General features: G+C 42.9%; 1 protein-coding gene across 1 annotated transcript in view; it reads left to right on the top strand.

Annotated features, from left to right (window-relative positions):
* LOC141116571 (butyrophilin subfamily 1 member A1-like) overlaps positions 1-26,151 on the top strand; it is a 131,199-nt gene that overhangs the window by 82,225 nt on the left and 22,823 nt on the right. Inside the window, exons 5-7 of the mRNA XM_073608968.1 lie at positions 3,614-3,955; positions 5,027-5,305; positions 13,086-13,208. Of these exons, the coding sequence (XP_073465069.1) occupies positions 3,614-3,955; positions 5,027-5,305; positions 13,086-13,208 (744 nt within the window). The remainder of the gene's footprint in view (positions 1-3,613; positions 3,956-5,026; positions 5,306-13,085; positions 13,209-26,151) is intronic.

The following is a 26,151-nucleotide window of genomic DNA, read 5'->3' on the forward strand; positions in this document are numbered from 1 at the left end:
CCCCCCCCACAATCAGCACAAATAAAAACTCAAGTGTGTTTCTTTAGTGCTACATTTGTGCTGTTTTTTGTGCTGCTAAAATTTCCGTTCTACCTTTTATCGTTTTTGCGTTATTAATGATTTATTAAAGGTCACCAAAGGTCACTAAGCCCCCCTACAACACCCAAATGACACAAAACTGGTCTCGTTGGTTAGTGCTACGTTTGTGCTGGTTTGTGCTGCTAACATTTCTGTTCTATCTATTATCGTTTTTGCGTTATTAATGATTTATTAAAGGTCACCAAAGGTCACTCAGCCCCCCTATAATGCCCAAATGACACAAAACTGGTTTTGTTGGTTAGTGCTACGTTTGTGCTGTTTTGTGCTGCTAAAATTTTCGTTCTATCTTTTATCATTTTCGTGTTATTAATGATTTATTAAAGGTCACCAAAGGTCAGTCAGCCCCCTTACAACACCCAAATGACACAAAACTGGTCTCGTTGGTTAGTGCTACGTTTGTGCTGGTTTGTGCTGTTAAAATTTTTATTTGTGCTGTTATGGTTTTTAAGTTATAACAGTTTATTTTTTTTTTTTCAAACCCCACTCACTTTGCCCACCCTACAATCAGCACAAATAAAAACTCAAGTGTGTTTCTTTAGTGCTACGTTTGTGCTGGTTTGTGCTGCTAAAAATTTTATTTGTGCTGTTATGGTTTTTAAGTTATAACAGCTTGTTTTTATATTTGTGCTTCTTTGTGTCATAATAATAAAAATTTGTGCTGCTTTTATTTTTAAGATAATAGCAATTTGTTTTTTCCAGATGATGACATCACCCCTCTCTCCTGTCACGTACCTGGTTAGTGAGCTCCTGGTTAGAAAGCAGCCATGGGAGCACAGTGAGGTATGAGTGCCTGTGATCAGTCCAGTAGACTGCGTGGTGGCAGCAGTCAGCAGGTGGATGTGGCGGCAGAACCAGCTGGTGGCAGATGAGCTGGCACTGAGCTTGGCTGGTGGCAGACTGTGGGTAAGCAGCTGGAAGCAGGAGACAGATGAGACCTTGCTGGGCTGAAGAGCTGTAGCAGGCTGGATGAGCAGGATGCAGGGTCAGATGAGCCGGATCCATAATGGTCAGGCAGATCAGGCATAGACGGCACACAACAGGATAGTCGGGTCACAAAGCCAAGTCAGCAACAGGAGGTAGATCAGGCAAGAAGAGAAGGCAGAAGCAGAATCCAGAAAAAAAGCCAAGGTCAGGGCAGGTAGCAGTCAAACGGAGGTCAGGAGCAAGCTGGGTTAGGATCAGAGGTCAAACACAGGAATCAGGAATGAACACACAGAAGCGGCACATCAAATTGCAGCCTGTTTAAATAGTCTGTCTGGTGCCAGCATTGGTGACAGGCTCACGCTCATCTGCCCAGCCAGTTGCCAGTCTGCGCATGCGCATATGTATGTACAGGGAGACATCATTTGTGCTATGCGAAAGCCTTCCCTGACACCCCCTACAACAGCCAAACAAAATGAAAAACGGGCTGGTTGGTTAGTGCCACGTTTGTGTTGGTTTGTGCCTATTTACTTTCCATTCTATCTCCTTTTTGTTTTTCAGTTATTGTTGATTTATTAAAGGTCACCAAAGGTTACCCAGCCCCCCTACAAGAGACAAAGGGCATGAAACTGGGCTGGTTGGTGCCTCCTTTGTGCTGGTTTGTGCTGTTTAAATATCAGTTCTACCACTTTTTGTTTTTCAGTTATTTACTATTTAACGCGTTTAACAGCGTCTCGTGTGCATGAGGCCTTATAGTATCTAATAACATGGGATGCCAAGTGGGTGGGGTTTGATCAAATAAAAACAAACTTTTACAATTAAGAAATCAAAGCAGCACACATAATAATTTTAACAGTACAAACGCAGCTCTAACCAACCAACCCAGTTTCATGTGTAGGGGGGGCTGAGTGACCTTTGGTGACCTTTAGTAAATAGTAAATAACTAAAAAACGAAAAGTGGTGACCTTTATTAAATAACTGAATAAAAAGTAAAACAGATGAGCTATCTCCTGCTTCCAGCTGCTTACCCACAGTCTACCACCAGCCAAGCTCAGTGCCAGCTCATCTGCCACCAGCTGGTTCTGCCGCCACATCCACCTGCTGACTGCTGCCACCACGCAGTCTACTGGACTGATCACAGCCACTCATACCTCACTGTGCTCCCATGGCTGCTTTCTAACCAGGAGCTCACTAACCAGGTACGTGACAGGAGAGCGGGGTGATGTCATCATCTGGAAAAAACAAATTGCTATTATCTTAAAAAAAAAAGCAGCACAGATTTTTATTATTATGACACAAAAAAGCACAAATATAAAAACAAGCTGTTATAACTAAAAAACCATAACAGCACAAATAAAAATGTTAGCAGCACAAATGAGGCACTAACCAACGAGACCAGTTTTGTGTCATTTGGGTGTAGTAGGGGGGCTGAGTGACCTTTTGGTGACCTTTAAAAAAATCATTAATAACGCAAAAACGATAAAAGATAGAACATAAATTTAAACAGCACAAAACAGTACAAATGTAGCACTAAAGAAACACACTTGAGTTTTTATTTGTGCTGATTGTAGGGGGGGGTAAAGTGAGTGGGGTTTGGAAAAAAAAAACTGTTATAACTTAAAAACCATAACAGCACAAATAAAAATTTTAGCAGCACAAACCAGCACAAACATAGCACTAACCAACGAGACCAGTTTCGTGTCATTTAGGCGTTGTTGGGGGGCTGACTGACCTTTGGTGACCTTTAATAAATCATTAATAACACAAAAACGATAAAAGATAGAACGGAATTTTTAGCAGCACAAAACAGCACAAACGTAGCACTAACCAACGAGACCAGTTTTATGTCATTTGGGCGTTGTAGGGGGGCTGAGTGACCTTTGGTGACCTTTAATAAATCATTAATAACGCAAAAACGATAAAAGATAGAACGGAATTTTTAGCAGCACAAAACAGCACAAACGTAGCACTAACCAACAAGACCAGTTTTGTGTCATTTGGGCGTTGTAGGGGGGCTAGGTGATGTCATAGTCTGGAAAAAACAATTGCTAATATCTTAAAAATAAAAGCAGCACAAATATAAATTTTTATGGCACAAAACAGCACAAACGTAGCACTAAAGAAACACACTTGAGTTTTTATTTGTGCTGATTGTAGGGTGGGCAAAGTGAGTGGGGTTTGAAAAAAAAATAAACTGTTATAACTTAAAAACCATAACAGCACAAATAAAAATTTTAGCAGCACAAACCAGCACAAACGTAGCACTAACCAACGAGACCAGTTTCGTGTCATTTGGGCGTTGTAGGGGGGCTGAGTGATGTCATAGTCTGGAAAAAACAATTGCTAATATCTAAAAAATAAAAGCAGCACAAATGTAAATTTTTACGGCACAAAACAGCACAAACGTAGCACTAAAGAAACACACTTGAGTTTTTATTTGTGCTGATTGTAGAGGGGCCAGCTTCGCTGAGCTCTATTTAGGTTGCAAGTTCTTTTGTTATCATCTGCTTAAATCATGTTGCACACATATAACAATAAATAGCACTGAGTGCAAATAATGCAATATCCAAACTTTTTTTTGTTTCCTCCATAGCAACATTTAATGTTTACAGTCAAACAAAATCTGTCAGGGTTTCTGTTGGAGAAGATGCCCTTATCAGCTGTTACTTGAAGCCAGAAATAAATGCTGAAAACATGGAGATTAAATGGCTAAGATCTAAAGATGCATCTCTGGTACATCACTATCGCAGTGGAAGGGACGAAACTGTGAACAAAGATTTTTATGGCCGTATCCAATTAATTAAGGATGAATTAAAGAGAGGAAATATCTCCCTGAGAATACAGAATATTAAAGTTTTAGATGAAGGCTTCTACACATGCTACTTTCAGAATGAATATATGTTTGATGAAGACACAACAGAAATATTACCAGTGGGTAAGTAATATAAAAGAGCTACTATTACTAGTCCCCTTAATACTGTGTGCACTACTCCCACAGGAGCCGCTAATATTAACTGGTTCTTTCCCAAACAGTATAGAGACTGCCAGTCACACCCAACAGTCCATTCATTTTGGCTCCAATAAACAGTCTAGGGGGTTTGTTTTTACGTAATATTTTGGCACTGGTGGGTGGAAAATATGTCCCAGCATCAGTGGAGGGAAGAAATGTCTGTGTTTAGTGGCAAATGGGGAAAAAAGAATCCCCCGGAGTGAGTGGCCACTAGGAGGAAATAATTCCTTAGTGTTGTTGTCAGTGGATAAGGTGTAATGCATAGAGTGTGGGGGTTTGGGGTATTTAATGTACAGCTCGGTGTACAGAGGGCTGGGATTAGAATTTTGAAATACATAGAGTGTAGGGGTCTTGATTATGTCACACACTGTGCAGGGGTCAGGAGTATTCAAAGCACACACATACTCCTCCACCCCACTGCCAAACACACATGTCCTCCTCGTCTTCTTTGTACAAAAAAAACAGTCCTTCTCTCCATGGACACTCACCCTGTACCCTGCTGGTTGATTGGTTAGTGGTTGATTTCATGGGCTTCTCCTCCCCTATGTCATATGACATATCAGAACTGAAGAGACTAGGAGCGTCTCCCTTGGTTCTCTGTGGTGCAGGAGCCGCGGTATCTAGGGCATTTGTTCCTGCATAGCTGCGGAAAAGATGACTGTGTCCCTGCAAAGGACTGACTGAGGGACTGAGAGTTGCCCCTTGGAGTTCAGGCATAGGGCAGATGCCACAGATGCCTTCTTGTTCAGGTAGATCTGATCGCACAACTCAACATAATTGCAAGTGAAGCCAGGTCTATTTGCAGATGCTTAAGTGGAGCAGAAAGTGGCAAATTATTGATTTTCCTGATTTGATCATGAGTTTTGACCCCCCCCCCCCCAAAAAAAAAAACAAACAGACAAAACTACAATGGTAACCTAATATACAAATATGTCATAACACCTTGAACTAATACTGTATATATAAATATTTACTAATGATTTTTCTTCTTTAAAGCAATTGGCACGGGGCCAGAGTTCCAAATTGGATACTATTCAAAAGACAAAATGAACATTTCATGCTTCTCTTCTCATTGGTATCCAAAACCAGAAGCATATTGGATAGACAACAACAGTAAAAGACTGAAGGAACATTCAATTTCAGTGACTCCTAATGAGGCCAATATGTACAATGTTAAGACATCTATATATTTTAATAAAACTGCAAAAAAGATATCTTGCTTGATTCAGAATGCACAGCCAGGAGGCCTGAGAGTAGCTGCCATTCATATTGCAGGTGAGGTATTTATTTTGTTTTCCATTGAAAATGTTATTGAAAATTGTTGGGAACCACAATTTATTTTACATATGGTTAGAGAATGGGACAAATCACACTATGATTTGTATATCTCTTGTTGAATTCCAGCACCATAGTACTCACTGTTCTTAAGGTTGTTCGATAAATTTTACTAGTCCTGCTGCATTCTACAGATTAATTTTGCCGGCAGATTAATGCTTTGAAAAAAAAAAAAAAAATATATATATATATATACCGCTCAAAGAAATTAAAGGAAAACTGAAAACATATTAGATCTCAATAGGGATATCTATACTGATATGAACTGGGTAATGTGTTAGGAACAAATGGATGCCACATCATCTCATGAAAATGATCAACCTACAGAGGGCTAAATTCAAAGACACCCCGGAAATCAAAGTGAAAAAATGATTCAGAAGGCTAGTCCATTTTGCTGAAATTTCATTGTAGCAACCCAAAATGGTACTCAGTAGTTGGTATGGCCCCCACGTGCTTGTATGCATGCCTGACAACCTCGAGGCATGCTCCTAATGAGACAATGGATGGTGTCCTGGGGTATTTCCTCCCAGATCTGGACCAGGGTATCACTGAGCTTCTGAACAGACTGAGGTGCAACGAATGGACCGAAACATAATGTCCCAGAGGTGTTCTATTGGATTTAGGTCAGGTGAGCATGGGTGCCTTTCAATGGTATTTATTCCTTCATCCTCCAGAAACTCGTTGCATACTCTCACCACATGAGGCCGGGCATTGTTATGTACCAGGAGAAACCCAGGACCCACTGCACCAGTGTAGGGTCTGACAATGGGTCCAAGGATTTCGTCCCGATACCTAATGGCAGTCAGGGTGCCATTGTCTAGCCTGTAGAGGTCTGGGGAGGCCCACATGGATATGCTTCCCCAGGCCATCACTGACCCACCACCAAACCGGTCATGCTGAATGATGTTACAGGCAACATTCTCCATGGCTTCTCAAGACCCTTTAACATCTGTCACATTGTCCCAGGGCATTGGCGTAACTAGAAACTTCAGGGCCCCGATGCAAGAAATCATGAAGGCCTCCCCGGAAGAGCATGATTTTGGTGTTGAGGGTGGCTGGAAGTGGTGGTACTTGAGGGGTGGTGGCAGCAGTGGTACTTGAGGGGGGGTGGCTGTGGGGGTACTTGAGGGGGGTGACAGCGGTGGTACTTGAGGGGGGTGGCAGCGATGGTACTTGAGGGTGGGTGGCTACGGTGGTACTTGAGGGGGGGTGGCCTCTGCCTCTTACTGATCCCATCCCCCACCACCGTTCTCGTCCCTATCACCCCATCACTTCTGGGTAGTTGGGACTGGGACTCCAGGCAGTCGCAGAGGGGAGAGCTCCTCCCCTGCCTTCAGTCAATTGGTATCAGCAGGTCTGCTGACTTTATTTTTCAGTGTCCGCCCCACCTCCCTACATTCTCTCTGTCTCTGGATAGGCGTGGGCGGTCCACAGTCTCAGCACTGCCTCTGCCTTCTCTCTCTCCCCTCAGTGGGCAAAAGCCCCCTCCCCGGGGTGGAACGAACCGACACATGCCGCCCTTACCACATCAGCCAGAATGGACACAGAACAGTCAGGCGGGCCCCTCACATGGGTGGGGAGCAGGCCCCCCTGAAGTGGCGAAAATACAGGGCCCAGTCGCAAGTGTGACTGCTGTGACCCTGATAATTCCGCCACTGGCTCAGGGTGAACCTGCTCTCTTCTGTGAAAAGCACAGGGCACCAATGGCAAACCTGCTAATTCTGGTGTTCAATGGCAAATACCAATCAAGCTCCACTGTGCCGGGCAGTGAGCACAGGGCCCACTAGAGGATGTCAGGCCCTGAAGGAAACTACACCTGACATATAAAAATGTAATGATATTTATCCATCCAAAGGGTGTACTTCCTTATATATATATTACTTCTATACTAGATAAAAGGTTATCCAAGATTTACAATGAGTTAACTGTACCTATCTATCTAAAGGATTTATTCCTTTCTACATTACCTATCTTTATAATCTATACTAACCTTTGCCAGCACTTCCACACGTTCAGAGACACACAAAACTTTGTGGAAGCAATGCAAGTCAAACAAAGACACAGAATGACAGAATTAAGCATTACTCATTTTATTTCCTCTTTTTCTGCATCTTAACCACTTATGGACCGCCCAAGATAGCTGCCCTAACCCCGGTATCCACTTCTTCAGCAGGCGGTTCGCTTTAAGATAAAAGTGGCGGGAGAGGGCCCCCCCCCCTTCCGCCGCGCTCCGATGCCCTCTGCCGCTTACTGGAGCTGCCCACAGCGGTGGAGGCAATCGCATCCTCTCCCCTGCTTGGCATGGAGCTGAGTGAGGGGAAGATGGCCCCCACCCAGCTCTGTACCATTGCAGGGCGGAAGTGACTTAAATGGTCACTTCCGCCGATAGCTCTTAAAGGTACTTTTTTTAAAATGGCATTTTAGTGTAAATATGAGATCTGAAGTCTTTTTGACCCCAGATTTCATATTTAAGAGGTCCTGTCATGCTCTTTTTTTTCTATTACAAAGGATGTTTATATTCCTTGTAATAGGAATACAAGTGAAACCATTTTTTTTTTTTAAGGAACTGTGTAAAAATAAAAAGTAAAATAAATAAGAAAAAAAAAATAACAACAATAATTCTAGCCCTAGACCTCCTCTGTAACTCAAAACCGGTAACCTGTAGAATTATTTAAACATCGCCTATGGAGATTTTTAAGGGTAAAGGTTTGTCGCCATTCCACGAGCAGGTGCAATTTTGAAGCGTGACATGTTGGGTATCAGTTTACTCAGTGTAACATCATTTTTCACAAAATAAAAAAATTGGACTAACTTTACCGTTGTCTTATTTTTTAATTCAAAAAAGTGTATTTTCTCCAAAAAAAGTGCGATTGTAAGACAGCTGCAAAAATACGGTGTGACAGAAAGTATTGTAATGACCGCCATTTTATTCTCTAGGTTGTTAAAAAATGTATGTATGTGTATATATATATATATATATATATATATATATATATATATATATATATATATATATATATATATATATATATATATATATATATATATAATGTTTGGGGACTCTAAGTAATTTTCTAGCAAAAAAAATTATTTTAACTTGTAAACAACAAGTTTGAAAAATAGGCCCGGTCCTTAAAGGGGTTGTAAACCTTTGTGTCTTTTCACCTTAATGCATCCTATGCATTAAGGTGAAAAAACACCTGGCAGTGGCTGGCCCCCCAGCCCCCCTGTTTCACTTACCTGAGCCCTGGAACTTGACCCAGCGGGGACGCGCTGTCTCTCTGCCCGGAGTTCTCGGCTCTTGATTGGATAGATTGATAGCAGTGCAGCCAGGGCTTTTTTTCTCATACAGTAGGTGCAGGAACTCCCCCTTTCTGAGTCGCCCCTTTTTTCCGTCCCTACCCACCTCCGAGCACCGTCCCTTGGTTCCATCCCCTACCCACCTGCCAGTACCACCCCTTTTAGACAATACAGAACCAAGTATCATTTTGTGTTGCTAAGTAATTTGTATGGAATTTGGTAATGGTATCAAGACAAGCAGTAAAATAGACCCTCTGCAGCCAGCAGCAATAGATCCCCCTAACATCAATGGAGCAACCCACAACAAAATCCCCCCCCCACCCCCAGCAACAATAGACTCGGCAGCATCAACAGATCTCCGCACAACCAGCATTAATAGACTCTCCGGCAGACCCCCAACAGTAGATCTCTTTCAGCAATAACTGACTCCCAGCAACATAAGACCCACCCCCAGCAACAATAGGTCCCCCACCAGCAACAATAGACCTCCTTAGCAACAATAGACCCCCCCCCGCAAAAATAGATCCCATCCAGCTAGAATAGATCCCCAGCAGTGAGCATCAATACCCCGCAGAACACCCCAGCACCCCTTACCATTACATACAGTCAGTCCAGGAGGTGCCGGAACTGCGTTCCCCCGCATTCCTGCTGAAAAAAAGCCCTGAGTGCAGCCATTGGCTCCCGATGCTGTCAATCAAATCCAAGACGCCAAGGGGTGGGGCGAGTCATACAGTCGGGGCTATGGCCGCCGCATTCTGGACTCGGGAGCGCTCCCGCAAGGTAACCCCCTTGGCAGAGCGCTTCTCCTAAGGGGTTATCTGATGTGGGTAGGAGCCGCGAGAGCCGCCGGGGGACCCCAGAAGAGGAGGTTCGGGCCCACTCTGTGCAAAACGAGCTGCACAATGGAGGTAAGTATGATATGTTTGTTATTTAAAAAAAAACCCTTACAATCACTTTAAGTGGTTAAGTATAACATACAATCCAGAGTATGACCGGGTAATATTTTAATTAAACCAATAGAGAATATCCACCCATAGTTAACCCTATAGACCCACTTTCATGGGGTGTGGTCTATACACCCCAAACATTCACCGTCCAATCGTGGAGATAAACTTGTCAGCTTATTAGTACTTTTATTAATATACATATCTATAATATATAGGGATTAATGCATAACTAAAGTTAGCTCCTTTTTCCTATAGAAGCATTCTAGGCATATTGCCAGTATATTGTGGCTACACTTCTTAAGCATAAATTCTGGGTGTATTGTCAGGTTATTTTTCAGTATTTCAAGTTGCTCTTTTTCTACAGAACATCATTGCCACATATCAAACCATAAGCTAAAAACATGATTAAGGGGAACTCTGAAATAAGTCACAACAAAAAGACAAGCTAAAATAAATGTTTAAGGGGGGCACATGTTTACAGGCCCTCAGGTCACCCTCATGAAGTCTGTTTCTGATTGTTTAGTCAGAGACATTCACACCAGTGGCCTGCTGGAGGTCATTTTGTAGGGCTCTGGCAGTGCTCATCCTGTTCCTCCTTGAACAAATGAGAAGATACCAGTCCTGCTGATGGGTTAAGGACCTTCTACAGCCCTGTCCAGCTCTCCTAGAGTAACTGCCTGTCTCCTGGAATCTCCTCTGTGCTCTTGAGACCGTGCTGGGAGACACAGCAAACCTTCTGGCAATGGCACGTATTGATGTGCCATCCTGTAGAATAGGGATATGCAATTAGCGGACCTCCAGCTGTTGCAAAACTACAACTCCCATCATTCCTCTGCCTCTGGGTGTCATGCTTGTGGCTGTCAGAGTCTTGCTATGCCTCATGGGAGTTGTAGTTCTGCAACAGCTGGAGGTCCGCTAATTGCATATCCCTGCTGTAGAAGTTGAACTGCCTGAGCAACCTCTACAGAGTCCAGGTGTTCCCTCGTGCTACCAGTAGTGACACTGACCCTAACCAAATGCAAAACAAGTGAAAAACAGAGTCAGAGAAGAGAGTAGGGAAAAAAATGTCTCTGGCCTCAACCTGTAAAACCATTCCTGTTTTGGAGGTTGTCTTATTGCTGCCCATCTAGTGCACCTGTTGCTAATTTCATTAACACCAACAACCCCCTCTTCTACTTAACTGACCAGATCAATTTCCCAGGAGTTTAATTGACGTATTGCTATACTCAAAGGTGTTATATTTTTTTATTTTTTTTTTTGAGCAGTGTATGTATGTATGTGTATGTGTGTGTGTGTGTGTGTGTGTGTGTGTGTGTGTATGTGTATATATATATATATATATATATATATATATATATATATATATATATATATATATATATATATATATATATATATATATATATATACACACAGTGGGGACGGAAAGGAAAGTATTCAGACCCCATTAAATTTTTCACTCTTTGTTATATTGCAGCCATTTGCTAAAATCACTTAAGTTCATTTTTTTCCTCATTAGTGTACAAACAGCACCCCATATTGACAGAAAAACACAGAATTGTTGATATTTTTGCTGATTTATTAAAAAAGAAAAACTGAAATATCACATGGTCCTAAGTATTCAGACCCTTTGCTCAGTATTTAGTAGAAGCACCCTTTTGATCTAATACAGCCATGAGTCTTTTTGGGAAAGATGCAACACGTTTTTCACACCTGGATTTGGGGATCCTCTGCCATTCCTCCTTGCAGATCCTCTCCAGTTCTGTCAGGTTGGATGATAAACGTTGGTGGACAGCTATTTTTAGGTCTCTCCAGAGATGCTCGATTGGGTTTAAGTCAGGGTCCTGGCTGGGCCATTTAAGAACAGTCACAGAGTTGTAAAGCCACTCCTTCGTTATTTTAGCTGTGTGTCATTTTCTTGTTGGAAGGTAAACCTTCAGCCCAGTCTGAGGTCCTGAGCACTCTGGAGAAGGTTTTCGTCCAGGATATCCCTGTACTTGGCTGCATTCAACTTTCCCTCGATTGCAACCAGTCGTCCTGTCCCTGCAGCTGAAAAACACCCCCACAGCATGATGCTGCCACCACCATGCTTCACTGTTGGGACTGTATTGGACAGGTGATGAGCAGTGCCTGGTTTTCTCCACCCATACCGCTTGGAATTAAGGTCAAAATGTTCTATCTTGATTTCATCAGACCAGAGAATCTTATTTCTCACCATCTTGAAGTCCTTCAGATGTTTTTTAGCAAACTCCATGCAGGCTTTCATGTGTCTTGCACTGAGGAGAGGCTTCCATCCGGCCACTCTGCCATGAAGCCCCGACTGGTGGAGGGCTGCAGTGATGGTTGACTTTCTATAACTTTCTCCCATCTCCCGACTGCATCTCTGTAGCTCAGCCACAGTGATCTTTGGGCTCTTCTTTACCTCTCTCATCAAGGCTCTTCTCCCCCAATAGCTTAGTTTGGCCGGACGGCCAGCTCTAGGAAGGGTTCTGGTCGTCCCAAACGTCTTCCATTTAAGGATTATGGAGGCCACTGTGCTCTTAGGAACCCTAAGTGCAGCAGAAATTTTTTTGTAACCTTGGCCAGATCTGTGCCTTGCCACAATTCTGTCTCTGAGCTCTTCAGGCAGTTCCTTTGACCTCATGATTCTCATTTGCTCTGATATGCACTGTGAGGTGTAAGGTCTTATATAGACAGGTGTGTGGCTTTCCTAATCAAGTCCAATTAGTATAATCAAACACAGCTAGACTCAAATGAAGGTGTAGAACCATCTCAAGAATGATCAGAAGAAATGGATAGCACCTGAGTTAAATATATGAGTGTCACAGCAAAGAGTCTGAATACTTAGGACCATGTGATATTTCAGTTTTTCTTTTTTAATAAATCTGCAAAAATGTCAACAATTCTGTGTTTTTCTGTCAATATGGGGTGCTGTGTGTACATTAATGAGGAAAAATGAACTTTGATGATTTTAGCAAATGGCTGCAATATAACAAAGAGTGAAAAATTTAAGGGGGTCTGAATACTTTCCATCCCCACTGTAAGTTGATAGATCGACCTGTGTTCAACCAGGGTGCCCGTACACAGATTGAAATTTGTCCAGTGCCCACTGAACTGGCAGAATTTCGATCCATAAATGGTTGGCTTTATTTAGTGAATGCATTGATACTTTGCTGAATTCAATCATTCAATTATGTGCAAACAAAAATCCTGTTTCTTTAACTTTCTTTGCACATGATTGGGTATAAATGTATAAAATGTCACTTATTCAAATGTTGCAAAATAAGCTTGCAGTGCTAGCTCTTAGTAAATATAACTAAACAGACTTTCTGATATGTGAAAGTCATTATACTGTAGATATTATTGATAATACAGACGTTACTTTGACATAAGAAAAAATACATTGTAAATGCACAATTATTTATTAAAATATTCATACTAAATAACATCCAACAAACCCATGTTTTTTTCAGACTCTGTTTTTCCTGAGACTTCAGGATTAATTGCATCCATCATCATAGGTGTTCTAGTCCCAATAATATTAGTAGTAATTTGGTATGTAAGACGTGTGTTACACAAAAGGGAAAAAAAAAGGGGTAAGTAGTTACTATTAATTATTTTTTCCACCTAAAGCTGATGTTGAATACTGTATATTCAATTTATAGCTAAGACAAGTATCTTCAGAAATTTGTATTGTCTGTAGCCAGTAGTACAGAGTGATTTTCTAACAGTAGAAAGTTGAGTAACAAACAGAAAGCAAGCCTGTGCCTTAAATGCCCATTCACACCAGAAAGCGGTGCAGTAAACCCATGTTCCATGCATTTTTCCTGCAGCACATTCAAAACACACTGCAAGTGTGATCTGCAGTTGGTGGCATTGTCAGGTTATTGACAGCCCAAACTCTGGTAGAAAATGCAGTGCTTCGCCTACAGGAGCACATGGTATGGCTCACAGCTGTTTTCAAATTGTGACAGTGGGTGCGGGGAGAGGACCCCCTGCCCGCTGTCACAGAGAGGGGAGCATTGGCAGTGCAAGGTGAGTGGATAGGAGCATGTTATATGTTGCACCCTAAATATGGATGCAACATGTAACATGCTCTTAAAGCTAAACTTATCCTTTAATGATCAGATTTTTGGTTGATTTAAAAAAAAGGCTGAAAAGCTGTCCAGTGTATCATTGCACAACCACTACAACATTTCCTCCCCACTTGACCAGTGTAGTTTTGTTGATGCGATATCCAGGTAGAAATTGAATATTCTAAGTATAAAAATATGCACATAGAAAATCAGGGTAAAGTGGTATTATTATTAAAATTTCAGTAATTGTGCATTTTTTTCTTTTCCTTTCAGAAAGAACACTCTATGGTAAGGCCAAATATTTTTATGTTCTAAAGGAAAAAAAAAGCATGTATATTTAAAATATAGAGTAGTTGTCTGTATTTCTGATTAGGAAGGTTACAGTTATTTTGCTATTGCCAGTATTCCATTGGGTTGAGCAAGCTAAGACTTGTGGTCCAAGAAGTCATTTAGGATTGCTCCTGGCTCTTCAGTAGTAATCGTTTAGGTCCCAATGATTGAAAGTGATGAATGGGAAGAAGGAATGTGAAACGGCTTAGATAAAGGAAAACTAGGATCAAATCATATTAACAGAGAACAGGGTATTATGAGATTGAGGTTTGAAATCTATCCTATGCCATGCCTGTGCTAAATGTGAAAGTACTATGAGACAAGCTAGATTTTTTTTTTTTCAAATTAATTGTTTAGGAATTGCAGTATCCAACATGCCATATGAACAACGGCAGCATAAACCATACAATCTGTTATATACAGGACATTGTCCGGTAACAATACAACCCAACCGATATAAAAAAGAGAACAATGACATTGATAGGGATCCGATATATGGGTAAAACCCTGTACAATAGAGTAGAAATAAACTTACAGTGAAGCCAAGCCTTCGTTGTGTCAGTCTATTTCCATTTGCAAAGTAGTCCAAAAGGTTTCATGTTTAATGTGTAAAAAAATATGGGAAGGACCAGAGAAAAAAGAAGGCGCAATGAGAAAAAAAGTGGGTTGGGGTGCCAGGGAGGGCCAAGGATGGGATAATACAAAAAATGACAATGACTCACAAGGATGGAAGCCAAAGAAGAAACTCGTTGTCCACTAGGGCCCATCCCAAAAAGTGTCTTACCCTCCTCAGAATAGAAAACATATTCCAGTGAAGCCTGGTTTTGGAATGCAGCTCACATTTCTTTTGAGTGGATAGGACAAAGTTCTATATCTGGTTTAACTCTTCTACTTTATTAAGCTAACTCTCAATGGAAGAGGGTTGTGGGTTGTTCCATCCAAGAGCAATGCATGCCTTGGCTGTATTTAAAAGATGGCATAGGGTAGATTTCTTGTAAGTTTTGGCTAGAATGTCTGAGAAATGCCGAAGGAAAAAAGAAGGATCTTCCAGAATCTGATAGCTGGTAAATTTTTGTGATATTCTGCACACCTCCTTTCAGAAGTAATTGAGCTTGGGGCAGGAACAAAATATTTGCAGCACTGTCCCCCTTTTATGCCAGCATTTCCAGCAGAGATTGGTAGTACCTGGGAAATATTTGTGTAGGACACCATCTGGTGATACCATCTGGTTAGAATCTTGAAATCATTTTCCTGTGTTCGTGTACAGATAGATGATTCCAAGGCAAATTGGATGATATTTCTCTTTTGATCTGGTGTGAAAGTTTTATCAGTCTCCCATTTGTGAGGTGATACTAACAGGGAATACATTTTATATTTTAGTGTGAGAGTAAGTAGTCAACGAACAGCAATAACTTCTTGAAAGAGTATGAGTATCCTACGTTAATCTTGTTCAAGTCTCAGCCAGAGCTTAAAGTGGATGTAAACCCAATGCCATCCTTTCTAAACTACTGCCATAGGGGTTATCTATAAGGATATACATGCCTCCTGCATGTATCTTTACCTGTCAAATGTCTCCCCTCTGTCTGTTATTAGACCCGAAAAACTGCATATTCTGTGGGTGGGTCTGTTGTCTGGAGCTTGATGGGTGGAGTCGTGATGTCAGTAGACTCCCTGCCCACCTCTACACTCCCCTTGTCAATATGCATTTTCTCCTGTGCATTTCTAACACTGAACTTCTGCTATGATCTCTAACACCCAGTGAAAAGACAGGAAAGTAACCACATGACTTCAGCATGCCAAATCATGCTGAGGTGTGGAACAGCCAATCCTTGCAGAGCTGCTGAAGAAAGGAGTGGGTGGGAATGAAAAAATACTGCATGTCTCTTAGGCTAGTGCATGAGATATGTATATCATCTGTCACTCACTGCAAGGGGGAGGATTTGACAAAGTTTTTCTCAGTTTGTCAAGATTTATCTCACTGAACAATAAAAGAGGATTGCTCAGAGATGGATTAACTCTGTGTGGAAGACTGGACTCAAATGATAGGAAATCTTATACTCTACAGTATGATATAAAAAAAAAGCAAAGGAATGGCTCATGTGTGAGGGCAAAGAGTAGAGGGGATAGGGGGCACCTCTGCCTGGTTCCATTTGTGGTGGTGAAAGGCTCCAAGAGGACACCATTGTCTTTGACTGATGTTGTTGGGTGGATTATACACTAGAGATCCATTTAATCATCATATCACCTAAGCCCACATATTGCAGGATGCCAAATATGAACCGCCAAATCACTCGGTCAAATGCCTTCTCCACATCTGTCCCTAGAAACACCCACACAGTTTTTTAGTGTGATTACCAACATGAACCAGATTTAGGACTTTGAAAGTATTATCTTGAGCCTTGCATGTCGGAATAGGTCCAACTTGATCAAGTTTGACTAGTTGTGGTAAATGTTGTTAGAGACAGGAGGCTGGAATTTTGGTAGAGAGTTTAAAGTCGACATTTCACAGTGTTATTAGCCAAAAACTACCACAGGAAGAGGGGTCTTTGCCTTCCTTGGGAAGGACCGAAAGATGGTCCTGTAATGTGTTGGGTGGAAAGAAAGCCAATGACCTAAGGCGTGAAAGTTTTAATCATGAAAGGGCCCAAAGAAGGTAATAGGAGTTTGTAATACTGCAATGTAAAACCATCAGGTTCCAGAGATTTGCTCATTTTAGTCAAGATAATAGCAGCTTAAATCTCCTCAATAGTGATAAGAGCGTCTAATTCCTGTCATAATTGGGAGGGAAGTTAGGGAAGGTGAGAGGAGGTCAGGTAGTCGTTCAGTCGAGATTATGACAATGCTACTGTAGATGGTAAGTTATATAATGATGAAAAAAAACCTCACAGAATACCTAAGTAATCTATTTAGGGAGGGAGACGTGTTGGTCTTCTAGAATTCTGGCTAGAAGATGACCGCATTTGTCAACAGACTCGTAAAAAAAGTTGCTGGCAGGACTGCAACGCCACTTTGGATTTATAGTGAAGGAGGTCTAAAACCTGCATATGGAGGCTCAGTAGATCTTTCTCAACCGACGGGGTTGGTGCATGTTTGTGTTGTGATTCCAGTTTATAAATGTCCGCAAGTAGCATCACTAGTTTTTGCCTCTTTCCTTTTTGATTCAAGCATCATGCTTAATCAGAATTCCCCTTATTCCCAGACTATACCTGGATTGCAATCAGGGGTATAGTTCGTTTGGAAATAATGACCAAGTTCTTTGACTACATTTGCCCAAACTGTGGGATGCTGAAGGAGACTTTCATTTAGTCTCAATGTGTGTCTGTAATAGATTAGAGATGTTGGTGAGGGACCAAAAACAAATCAATATGCAGATACAGTTTATGTGGGGGAGAGTAAAAAATATAATCCCTTTCATCATGAAGCAGAAGACGCCAGACATCTATCAGTTGAGCCCTGTGGATGGCCTGTAAGATAAGCTCGCATGAGCCAGGAGAAACGAAGGAGACACCGGTAGAATTGTCTACGCATGGATCCAGGAGGATATTGAAATCCCTGCCTAGTAATAATTTGTCTTCAGTAAATGAGGTAAACATTTCCAGTATACTATAAAGAAAATGGTCCTGATTGGCGTTAGGTTCATAAAAGGGTAGACAAGGTAATTTTAACCTGGCCAATCATGCCTTTAAGGAAAAGAAAGTGACCATCAACACCGCAAGTAAATCCATGCAGGTCCATGGGACACGTCTGGAGATCAAGATGGAAACAGCTTTAGACTTAAATGCTCAGTTAAAGGTACGATAAGCAAAAGGATAAAACTTGTTCTTGAGGAGGGGAAGCTGTCAGAAACCATGAATCAGACTGAGACAGAAGTACAGTTAAATCACACTTGTTTAATAATAATAAAAAAAAGGTAAACAGAGTAAAGTATTTAAAATATAGCCAGAGTTTAGGAACAGAAACGGATAGTCAGACAAGCCAAAACGTCAGGGAGCCAGAAGGAATGTCAGCCAAGCAAGTCTTAAACAGGAACACAGGAGAGCGTCTCTAGAGATGTGACCAAGCCGAAGGCAGAGATCATCTGGACTGGACAGCTTAAGTAGGCAGGACCGACGAGCAGAATCATCAACAGTTGAGTCAATGTGGAGAGATAGGAGCTGGCAATTAGCTGACATCTGAGCGGCCAGCTCAGAGCAGGAAGGGCTGGGCCCAGCCCTGACAGTACCCCCTCCTCAATGACCCCTCCCCCTCGGAGTCCCACCAGGCTTGAGGGGAAAACGTCTATGGAAATCACGGAGGAGGACAGGGGCATGTATGTCTGAGGATGGGACCCAAGATCGTTCCAGGATCATTCGTTCCAATCCTTCTGAATGCGGTGACATAAACCACGTACGCTGAGACTATAAACGGGGCAGTAGCCAATAGCTTTCATTTCTTAATTTATTCTGAGCATGCGTGGCACTTTGTGCGTCGGATTTGTGTACACACAATCGGAATTTCCGACAATGGATTTTGTTGTCGGAAAATTTTATAGCAAGCTCTCAAACTTTGTATGTCGGAAATTCCGATGGAAAATGTGTGATGGAGCCCACATATGGTCGGAATTTCTGACAACAAGGTCCTATCACACATTTTCTGTTGGAAAATCCGACCGTGTGTACAGGGCATTAGTGTACACTGTACCGTGCATCCCTAGCTATAAAAATGCTAATGGTGATTCTGCCACAGCTTTCTCCTCCACCCCCTTCTCTTCTTCTTCCTCTATGGACTCTTCCTCTGCAGATTTCTCCTCTGAACCAGCGGTGCTTCGTAGGCGTTCAAGGGGCTACGCAAGCATTCAGGCAAAAAGATGCCATGCGGTGCTTGAGTTGGTGTGCTTAGGGGACAGGAGCCACACTGGGGCAGAGATTCTGTCAGCTCTGCAGGGGCAGGCTCAGAGGTGGTTGAGCCAGCTTCAGCCAGGAATGGTTGTATGTGACAATGGCACCAACCTCCTCTCCACCACTTGACCCATATTCCCTGTTTGGCTCACATCCTAAATTTGGTGGTTCAGCAGTGCTTGAGCAGGTACCCTGGCTTACAGGATCTCCTGAGGCAGGCCAGGAAAGTCTGTGGTAATTTCCGCCGGTCATATAATGCCAGTGCTCGGCTGGCTGACATTCAAAGAGAATGAAACCTGCCCAAGAATCGCCTCATTTGTGACATGCCCACCAGATGGAACTCAACGTTGGCAATGCTGCATTGGCTGCACATGCAGCAGAGGGCCATCAATGAGTACCTGTGTGAATTTGGCACCAGGATAGGATCAGGGAAGCTTGGCTTTTTTTCGCCACACCAGTGGCTACTGATCAAGGATGCATGCACTGTCCTGTCACCATTTGAGGAGGCCACAAGGATGGTGAGCAGTGACAGTGCATGCATCCGTGATAATGTCCCTCTTGTCTTCCTGTTGGAGCACACACTTCGTGGAATAATGGAAAAGGCACTTGAACCAGAACAGCGGAAGAGAAGGACTTCCTTACCTCTCAAGGCCCCCTTTATCCAGATACTAGTATTCCTGCAGGCCCGCCGATCACACAGGAAGAAGAAGTGGAAGAGGAGGATTGTGTCAGCATGGAGGTGGAGGATAACACTCAGCATCAGTCTTCAAGGGATTGTTTGCAGTCCCCAGAATCCCATGGAGTTGTACGTGGCTGGGAGGAGGTGGTTGAGGATCATGTGATCCTTAGTGACCCAGAGGACTCAGGATCGAATGCCTCTGCAAACTTGCGCTGCATGGCTTCCCTGATCCTGCAAAGCCTGCGAAAGGACCCTAGGATTCGTGGTATCAAGGAGAGGGACCATTACTGGCTGGCAACCCTTCTTGATCCACGTTACAAGGGTAAGGTTGCAGAACTTACCCAGACTTTGCAGAGGGAGCAGAGGATTCAACATCTTCAGGAAGCCTACCAGAAAGGTTTGTGCAATGCATTTCCAGAGCCTGGAAGGTTACACTTTCCTGGTGCTGGACAACGTGTTGCTGAGGCTTTGTTCAGTCACAGATAGCGATGAAGAAGTTGGCTGGCTGACCGATGCCGTCAGACAATTCTTCAGTCCTCAGCGCCCAGGTCTGATCGGTTCCAGCAACCATCACCAGCATCTGAATTACATGGTGCAGGAATATCTAGGGGCAAGATCAGACTTGGAGACCTTTCCACCAGAACATCCACTTGGTTACTGGGTCTTGAGGATGGACCACTGGCCAGAGCTTGCTCAATATACAATTGAGCTACTGGCCTGTCCTGCATCCAGCGTTCTTTCTGAATGCACATTCAGTGCCGATCACAGGGTGCACCTGTCCACAGACTCTGTTGATCGGCTCATATTCATAAAAATGAATCAGTCTTGGATCACCAGCTACCAAGCACCTGATGCTGATTTAACCGATTAATTTTTTTATGGATGTGGGATCCCTTGAAGACTGCATATGCTGAGTGACTATCCTATTCCTCCTCAATCTTCATGATGATAGCTTCTAGAAATATTTTCAGTTCAGTGCACCACCACCACCGCCTAAGGCCCAATTTTTATGCCCCTGTTTAACAGGGGCACGTAATTACAATTTTTGATCTAATATTTCACAGCAGGGCCTGTTCCTGTGCTCAATAAAAGTATTTGTGAGGCTTTACAATGTTGTGCCAACACCGCCTAAGGCCCAATTTTTGTGCCCCTGTTTTGTGCCCCTATTTCACAGCAGGGCCTGTTCCTGCGCTTAAAAATAGTATCTGTGAGGCTTTACAGTGTTGTGCCATCACCACCCCCTAAGGCCTAATTTTTGTGCCCCTGTTTACCAGGGGCCCATAATTAAAAATTTTGATCTAATATTTCACAGCAGGGCCTGTTCCTGTGCTCAACAAAATTATCTGTGAGGCTTTACAGTTTTGTGTCACCACCACCACCACTGCCTAAGGCCCAATTTTTATGCCCCTGTTTAACAGGGGCACGTAATTACAATTTTTTATCTAATATTTCACAGCAGGGCCTGTTCCTACACTCAACAAAAGTATCTGTGAGGCTTTACAGTGTTGTGCCACCACTGCCACCACTGCCACCACTGCCACCGCCTAAGGCCCAATTTTTGTGCCCCTGTTTTGTGCCCCTATTTCACAGCAGGGCCTGTTCCTGCACTCAACAAAAGTATCTGTGAGGCTTTACAGTGTTGTGCCATCACCACCGCCTAAGGCCTAATTTTTACTTTTAAAGATTTTTATTATAAAGTTTTGCAGAAATATACAATACAGATTGTTGAAGAATACAAAGATAGGCTGTTAATCCACATTTCTCTTAAGGGAACAAAGTTTCAAAAGGAAAAGCAAGCAAAAAAAGAGAAAAATATATAACTCTACTTTCTGTGAGGAGAGAAGTACCCATTAATCCTCCGTGGTGGAAGAGCTGCCCCCCTCTAGACTGGGTACTAGCTGTGTCAAAGCGAGGGGAGCCGCACCCTCCTCCCACAGGTTCGCTATTATACATATCCTAGGGGCTTTCTAACCCCTACCTCTCACTACGGTCAATACAGAAATCATAGTTATAACGATATCAACTTTAACCTTGTTTGAGGCATGTTGAAATAAAACTGTCAAAAAATAATAACCCAACAAAAGTAATTTTGTTCCTCAGTCACGTACTGTACGGATCAATGGGTCTGCAATGGAGGGGACACCTGGTCCGCACCGCCCGGGGGACCCCTGGGGTCCCTACAGCGGAACCGACAGCCGTCCCACCAGAACATCCCTCAGAAGATGTTGCATATCAATATGAGTTGTGAGAGTAAAAGGGATTAGCCCGTCCCTGAAGGAAAAGAGAGAAAACGTGTTAAAAGAAGGGAGAGCAGAGGGGAGGAGGTGCTCCATTCCAGGTATGAGCGGGATATTACAATAAATTGCCCATGGTTCCTAGGTAGCAAGAAATCTTTCAAATTTATCAAGCAGCTTCGCCACGATCTTCTCCTGGGACATTATCCATGATACTTTTCTCTTACAGCATTGGAATGACACTGTAGGCCTCTTCCATGCTTTAGCTATAGTAAGCTTGGCACCCAGCAATATGAAGAATGCAAGAGTTTGAGATCTTTTATCTAAATTAGGTATAGTGTGATTAAGCAAAGCTATGTGGGGGTTAGGTGCTATCAAAACTTTCAATATAGTACCGATGGTTCAGAATATTTTCCTCCAGAAGGGTCTGATACGGGGGCAGGACCACCATATGTGAAACATTGTGCCTTCCATGTCACACCCTCTAAAGCACAGTGGAGATGTCCCAGGATAAATTGCGGCCAATCTGGCGGGCACATAGTACCATCTTGCCAATATTTTAATGCTGGCCTCTATCAGAGAGATGTTCCAAATACCTTTGTAAGATCAGGACCAAACCCTGAACCATTCCTTTGGGGACCACGATCCGCCGGTGTCCTCCTCCCAGGTCTTTGCATATCTTGGCTTGTCTGGGTTCGACATAATCGATGAGTAGATCACAGATATGCCTCCTTTTTGGTTGTAAATATTTGTGCACCAATGTTTGTACAGGGTAATGGCAGGGATTTCTGTCTTGTTAGTCCAAATAGAATTAAGGAAATGAAAAATTTGTGAAAATTTAAAATTTTCAGAGGCAGGTATTTCCAGTATGCGTTTACAGTGGTGCAAGGTAAGGGGGCCGCTGGGGTGAGAAAATGTCCTATTCTGTAGATGCCTTTGTCCGTCCACCATTTAAATGCTCGGATATCCATTCCAGGTGGGAAATTAGGGTTATGAAAGATGTGAGAGAGTGGTTTTAGAGAAGATATCAAGGCCGGTCTTGTAAATAATTTAGTACATACTGCAATGGAATGTGATAAAGTGGGGGTCATTATAGCCGGTCTGTCTTTGGGGTTGCACCACATAAGAAAGTCAATGGTGTTGAGGGGTGTAGCCCACCTTTCCATGGAAAGCCATTCAGGTTTTGGAGCTCTGCAAAAAATCATTGATATTTGTGATAGTTGCGCCGCTTGAGAGTATCCCCAAAGTTTAGGGAGCCCCAGACCTCCCTGTGTGCGTAATCGGAGCAGTATACTAGATGGACATCTGTAGCCCTTATTTCCCCACACAAAACTAATTATATCAGATTGTAACTTATGTAGAAAACTTTTCGATAGGGGAATGGGAAGAGATCTGAATAAGTATAATAGTCGGGGTAATAGAGTCATCTTGATAGCATGCACTCTTCCTAGCCAGGACAAAACACATCTCGCCCATATTTCCACTTCCCTTCTACTGTTTTGGACCATGGGGGGGGGGGGTAGTTTGCTTTGAAAAGACTACCAATATCAGGTGTTAGCTGTATACCTAGATAGGGGATAGCCATGGGAGACCAGGAAAAGTCAAAGTTTCTAGTAAGTTGCGAAAGGAGATCCACTGGTACTGTAATATTTATCGCTGTAGACTTATGCATGTTTACCGTTAGACCTGAGATTGCGCTGAACTTCCCCAGTACCTTACATACAACCGGGATGAAAATCAGGGGAGATGCAATGTACAGTAAGAGGTCATCTGCATAGAGAGCGCATTTATGTTCCCGGTCTCCGCAGGTTACCCCCTTAATGTCAGGGTTAGATCTGATACCTATAGCTAATGTTTCTATCTCTATAGCGAACAACAGTGGGGAGAGAGGGCAGCCCTGTCTGATACCCCTTTTTATCGGGAATGATGTTGAATATCTACCCATCAGGCGAACTTGGGCTGTTGGGTTTGAGTATAAATAATTTATGAGGTTAAGAAAATATTTTCCAAAACCCCATCGTCTCAGGATATCAGACAGGTACTCCCAATCTATTGAATCGAATGCCTTGTGAAGGTCAATCGACAGAATAAAGCCCTTTTGGGGAGGTCCCCCATGTCATTGGGATTTCAAAAGAGAGATTATATTGATGGTCCTTCTGATTTGGTCTGTACCCTGGCTACCAGGAATAAAGCCCACCTGATCTTTATGAATGTAACTTGGGATGAAGCTCGCCATCCTATTGGCTAGAATCTTAGTTAAAATTTTAATATCATTATTAATCAGGGATATTGGCCGGTATTTCCCAACCTCCCTAGGGTCCTTTCCTGGTTTGGGGATCACTGAAATATAAGCGGCGTTTAGGTCAGAACCCAGAGGGGACCCATTCCTAAGGGAATTCAGAAATTTAGTTAGATGAGGTGCTAGGGTAGTATCAAATTTTTTATAATATCCCGTCGAGAACCCATCCGGACCAGGAGATGATCCCAGTTTTAAAGCTTTAATTGTGTCTAACACTTCATCCTGTGTAAAAGGACCAACAAGAATCTCCCTATGATCATCCGGCAGAGATGGGAGCTCTATGGAGTCAAGAAACTCCGCTCGGGATTTGCCCCCGATGGAGGTTCAGCTTTAAATAAATCTGCATAAAATTGAAGAAATGCATCCATTATCTTATTCGGATTTTGGGTAAAATCCCCGGAGTTCAGCTTTATTTTGGGAAAAGCTAATGGGCGATGTTTGGGGCTTATCTTGACTGCTAATTTAGAGCCAATCCTGTCCCTTTGGGAATAATACTTTGCTCCCATCCAACGGAGGTGTTTTTCTGCTGCGGTTGTCAGGGTCAAGTTGAGGAGAGCCCGGGCCCTATCAAGATTAGCTAGGGATTATGTGTTAGGTTGTCTTTTATGTGCCCTGGCTAGAGCTCGGAATTCTTCAGTCTGTTTAAGAGTGTCCGCTTTGTGTTCCACCTTGAGCTTGGCCGATATCTGTATTAATTTCCCCCTTATAACTGATTTGTGCGCCGCCCATACAGTTTCTGGTGAAACATCGGTTGTGTTAATACTGAAGTACTCTTTAATTGATTCCTCTATAACAGTGCACTGGATGGGGTCACTAAGGATGGTTTCCTGTAATCTCCACCTGGGTGGGTTATTGCATCCCGAGGGTTTTTCCATGGTCAAGGTGACCATCGAGTGGTCCGAAATTAGTCTACAATCTTGGCTCTCAGTATCAAGGGGATCGTATGTGGACGGGTAAAGATGTGATCTATCCTAGCGTAAGAGCCATGGGGTGCTGAGTAACGCGTATAATCCTTTGAATGGGGGTTGGTCTCCCTCCAAATCCCAATTAGGCCTTGTTCATTCAGAATTTTTGCTAGTTGTACACTCTTTCTGGAGGGGCGCTTTGGAATCGATTTCCCTGTACTAGAAGACTGTAGGGAGAAATCGAATGCCAAGTTAGTATCTCCCCTGAACACAATGGTGCCTTTAAGATGTGGGCGGAGTTTGTTTAGCATTAATTCAAAAAACGTTTTCTGACCTTTATTGGGGGCATAATAGGAGATGAACGTGTATTGTTCCCCATCTATGTTCCCTGTGATCAAAATGTAACATCCCATAGGGTCTGAGACTGTCTCTGGCTGTGAGAGAGTGACATGTCTGGCGAAACAAATGGCAACTCCCTTTGTTTTGTTGGAGGCTGATGTAAGAAAGAATTGAGGGAATTGATGATGAAGGAATCTAGTTTGATAAGTTATGGGGAAATGGGTCTCTTGCAGGAAAAGAATGTCGGCGTGCATGGATTTATAGAGCTGGAAAATCTTTCTACGCTTTATGGGGGAGTTCAAACCCTGTGTGTTATGCGAGATAACCCTCAGGGTTGGATTCACGTTGGACCGCTCAGTCATGCTGTGTTTGTAGTGAGTCCGCACTTAAATAATCATTTCCTACCTTTCTGATAGATGGGGATTATGCTTTTCAGATGAGATGATGTGGCAATGTCGAATGGTAGACCTGGGAGGAGAAGCCGTAGGCGTACCTGGAACCTGGAAGCGCTCAGAAGCGACAAGAGAAAAAGGAGAAGAAAAGGGGTGAAAGAGAGAAATAGAAAAAATGCAATTGTTACAATTACCAGTAATGCAGCAATATCTTGTATCGTATTATAGCATACAAACAAATTTAAACCAAAAACTTGGGGGTCCCCAGACCCCCCCAAATCCCAGGGAAGGATGATCTAGCCATCCCTTGCCCTTTATCCTGAGAGGACTGGCACCCTGATATTAGGGTAACCAGCCAATGGACCAGGTGCAAGATTGTTGCTCCTGGAACCAACTGGAGGTGCATTG

The sequence above is a fragment of the Aquarana catesbeiana genome, linkage group LG13 (assembly GCF_042186555.1).
Source record: "Aquarana catesbeiana isolate 2022-GZ linkage group LG13, ASM4218655v1, whole genome shotgun sequence".
Lineage (NCBI taxonomy): Eukaryota > Metazoa > Chordata > Amphibia > Anura > Ranidae > Aquarana > Aquarana catesbeiana.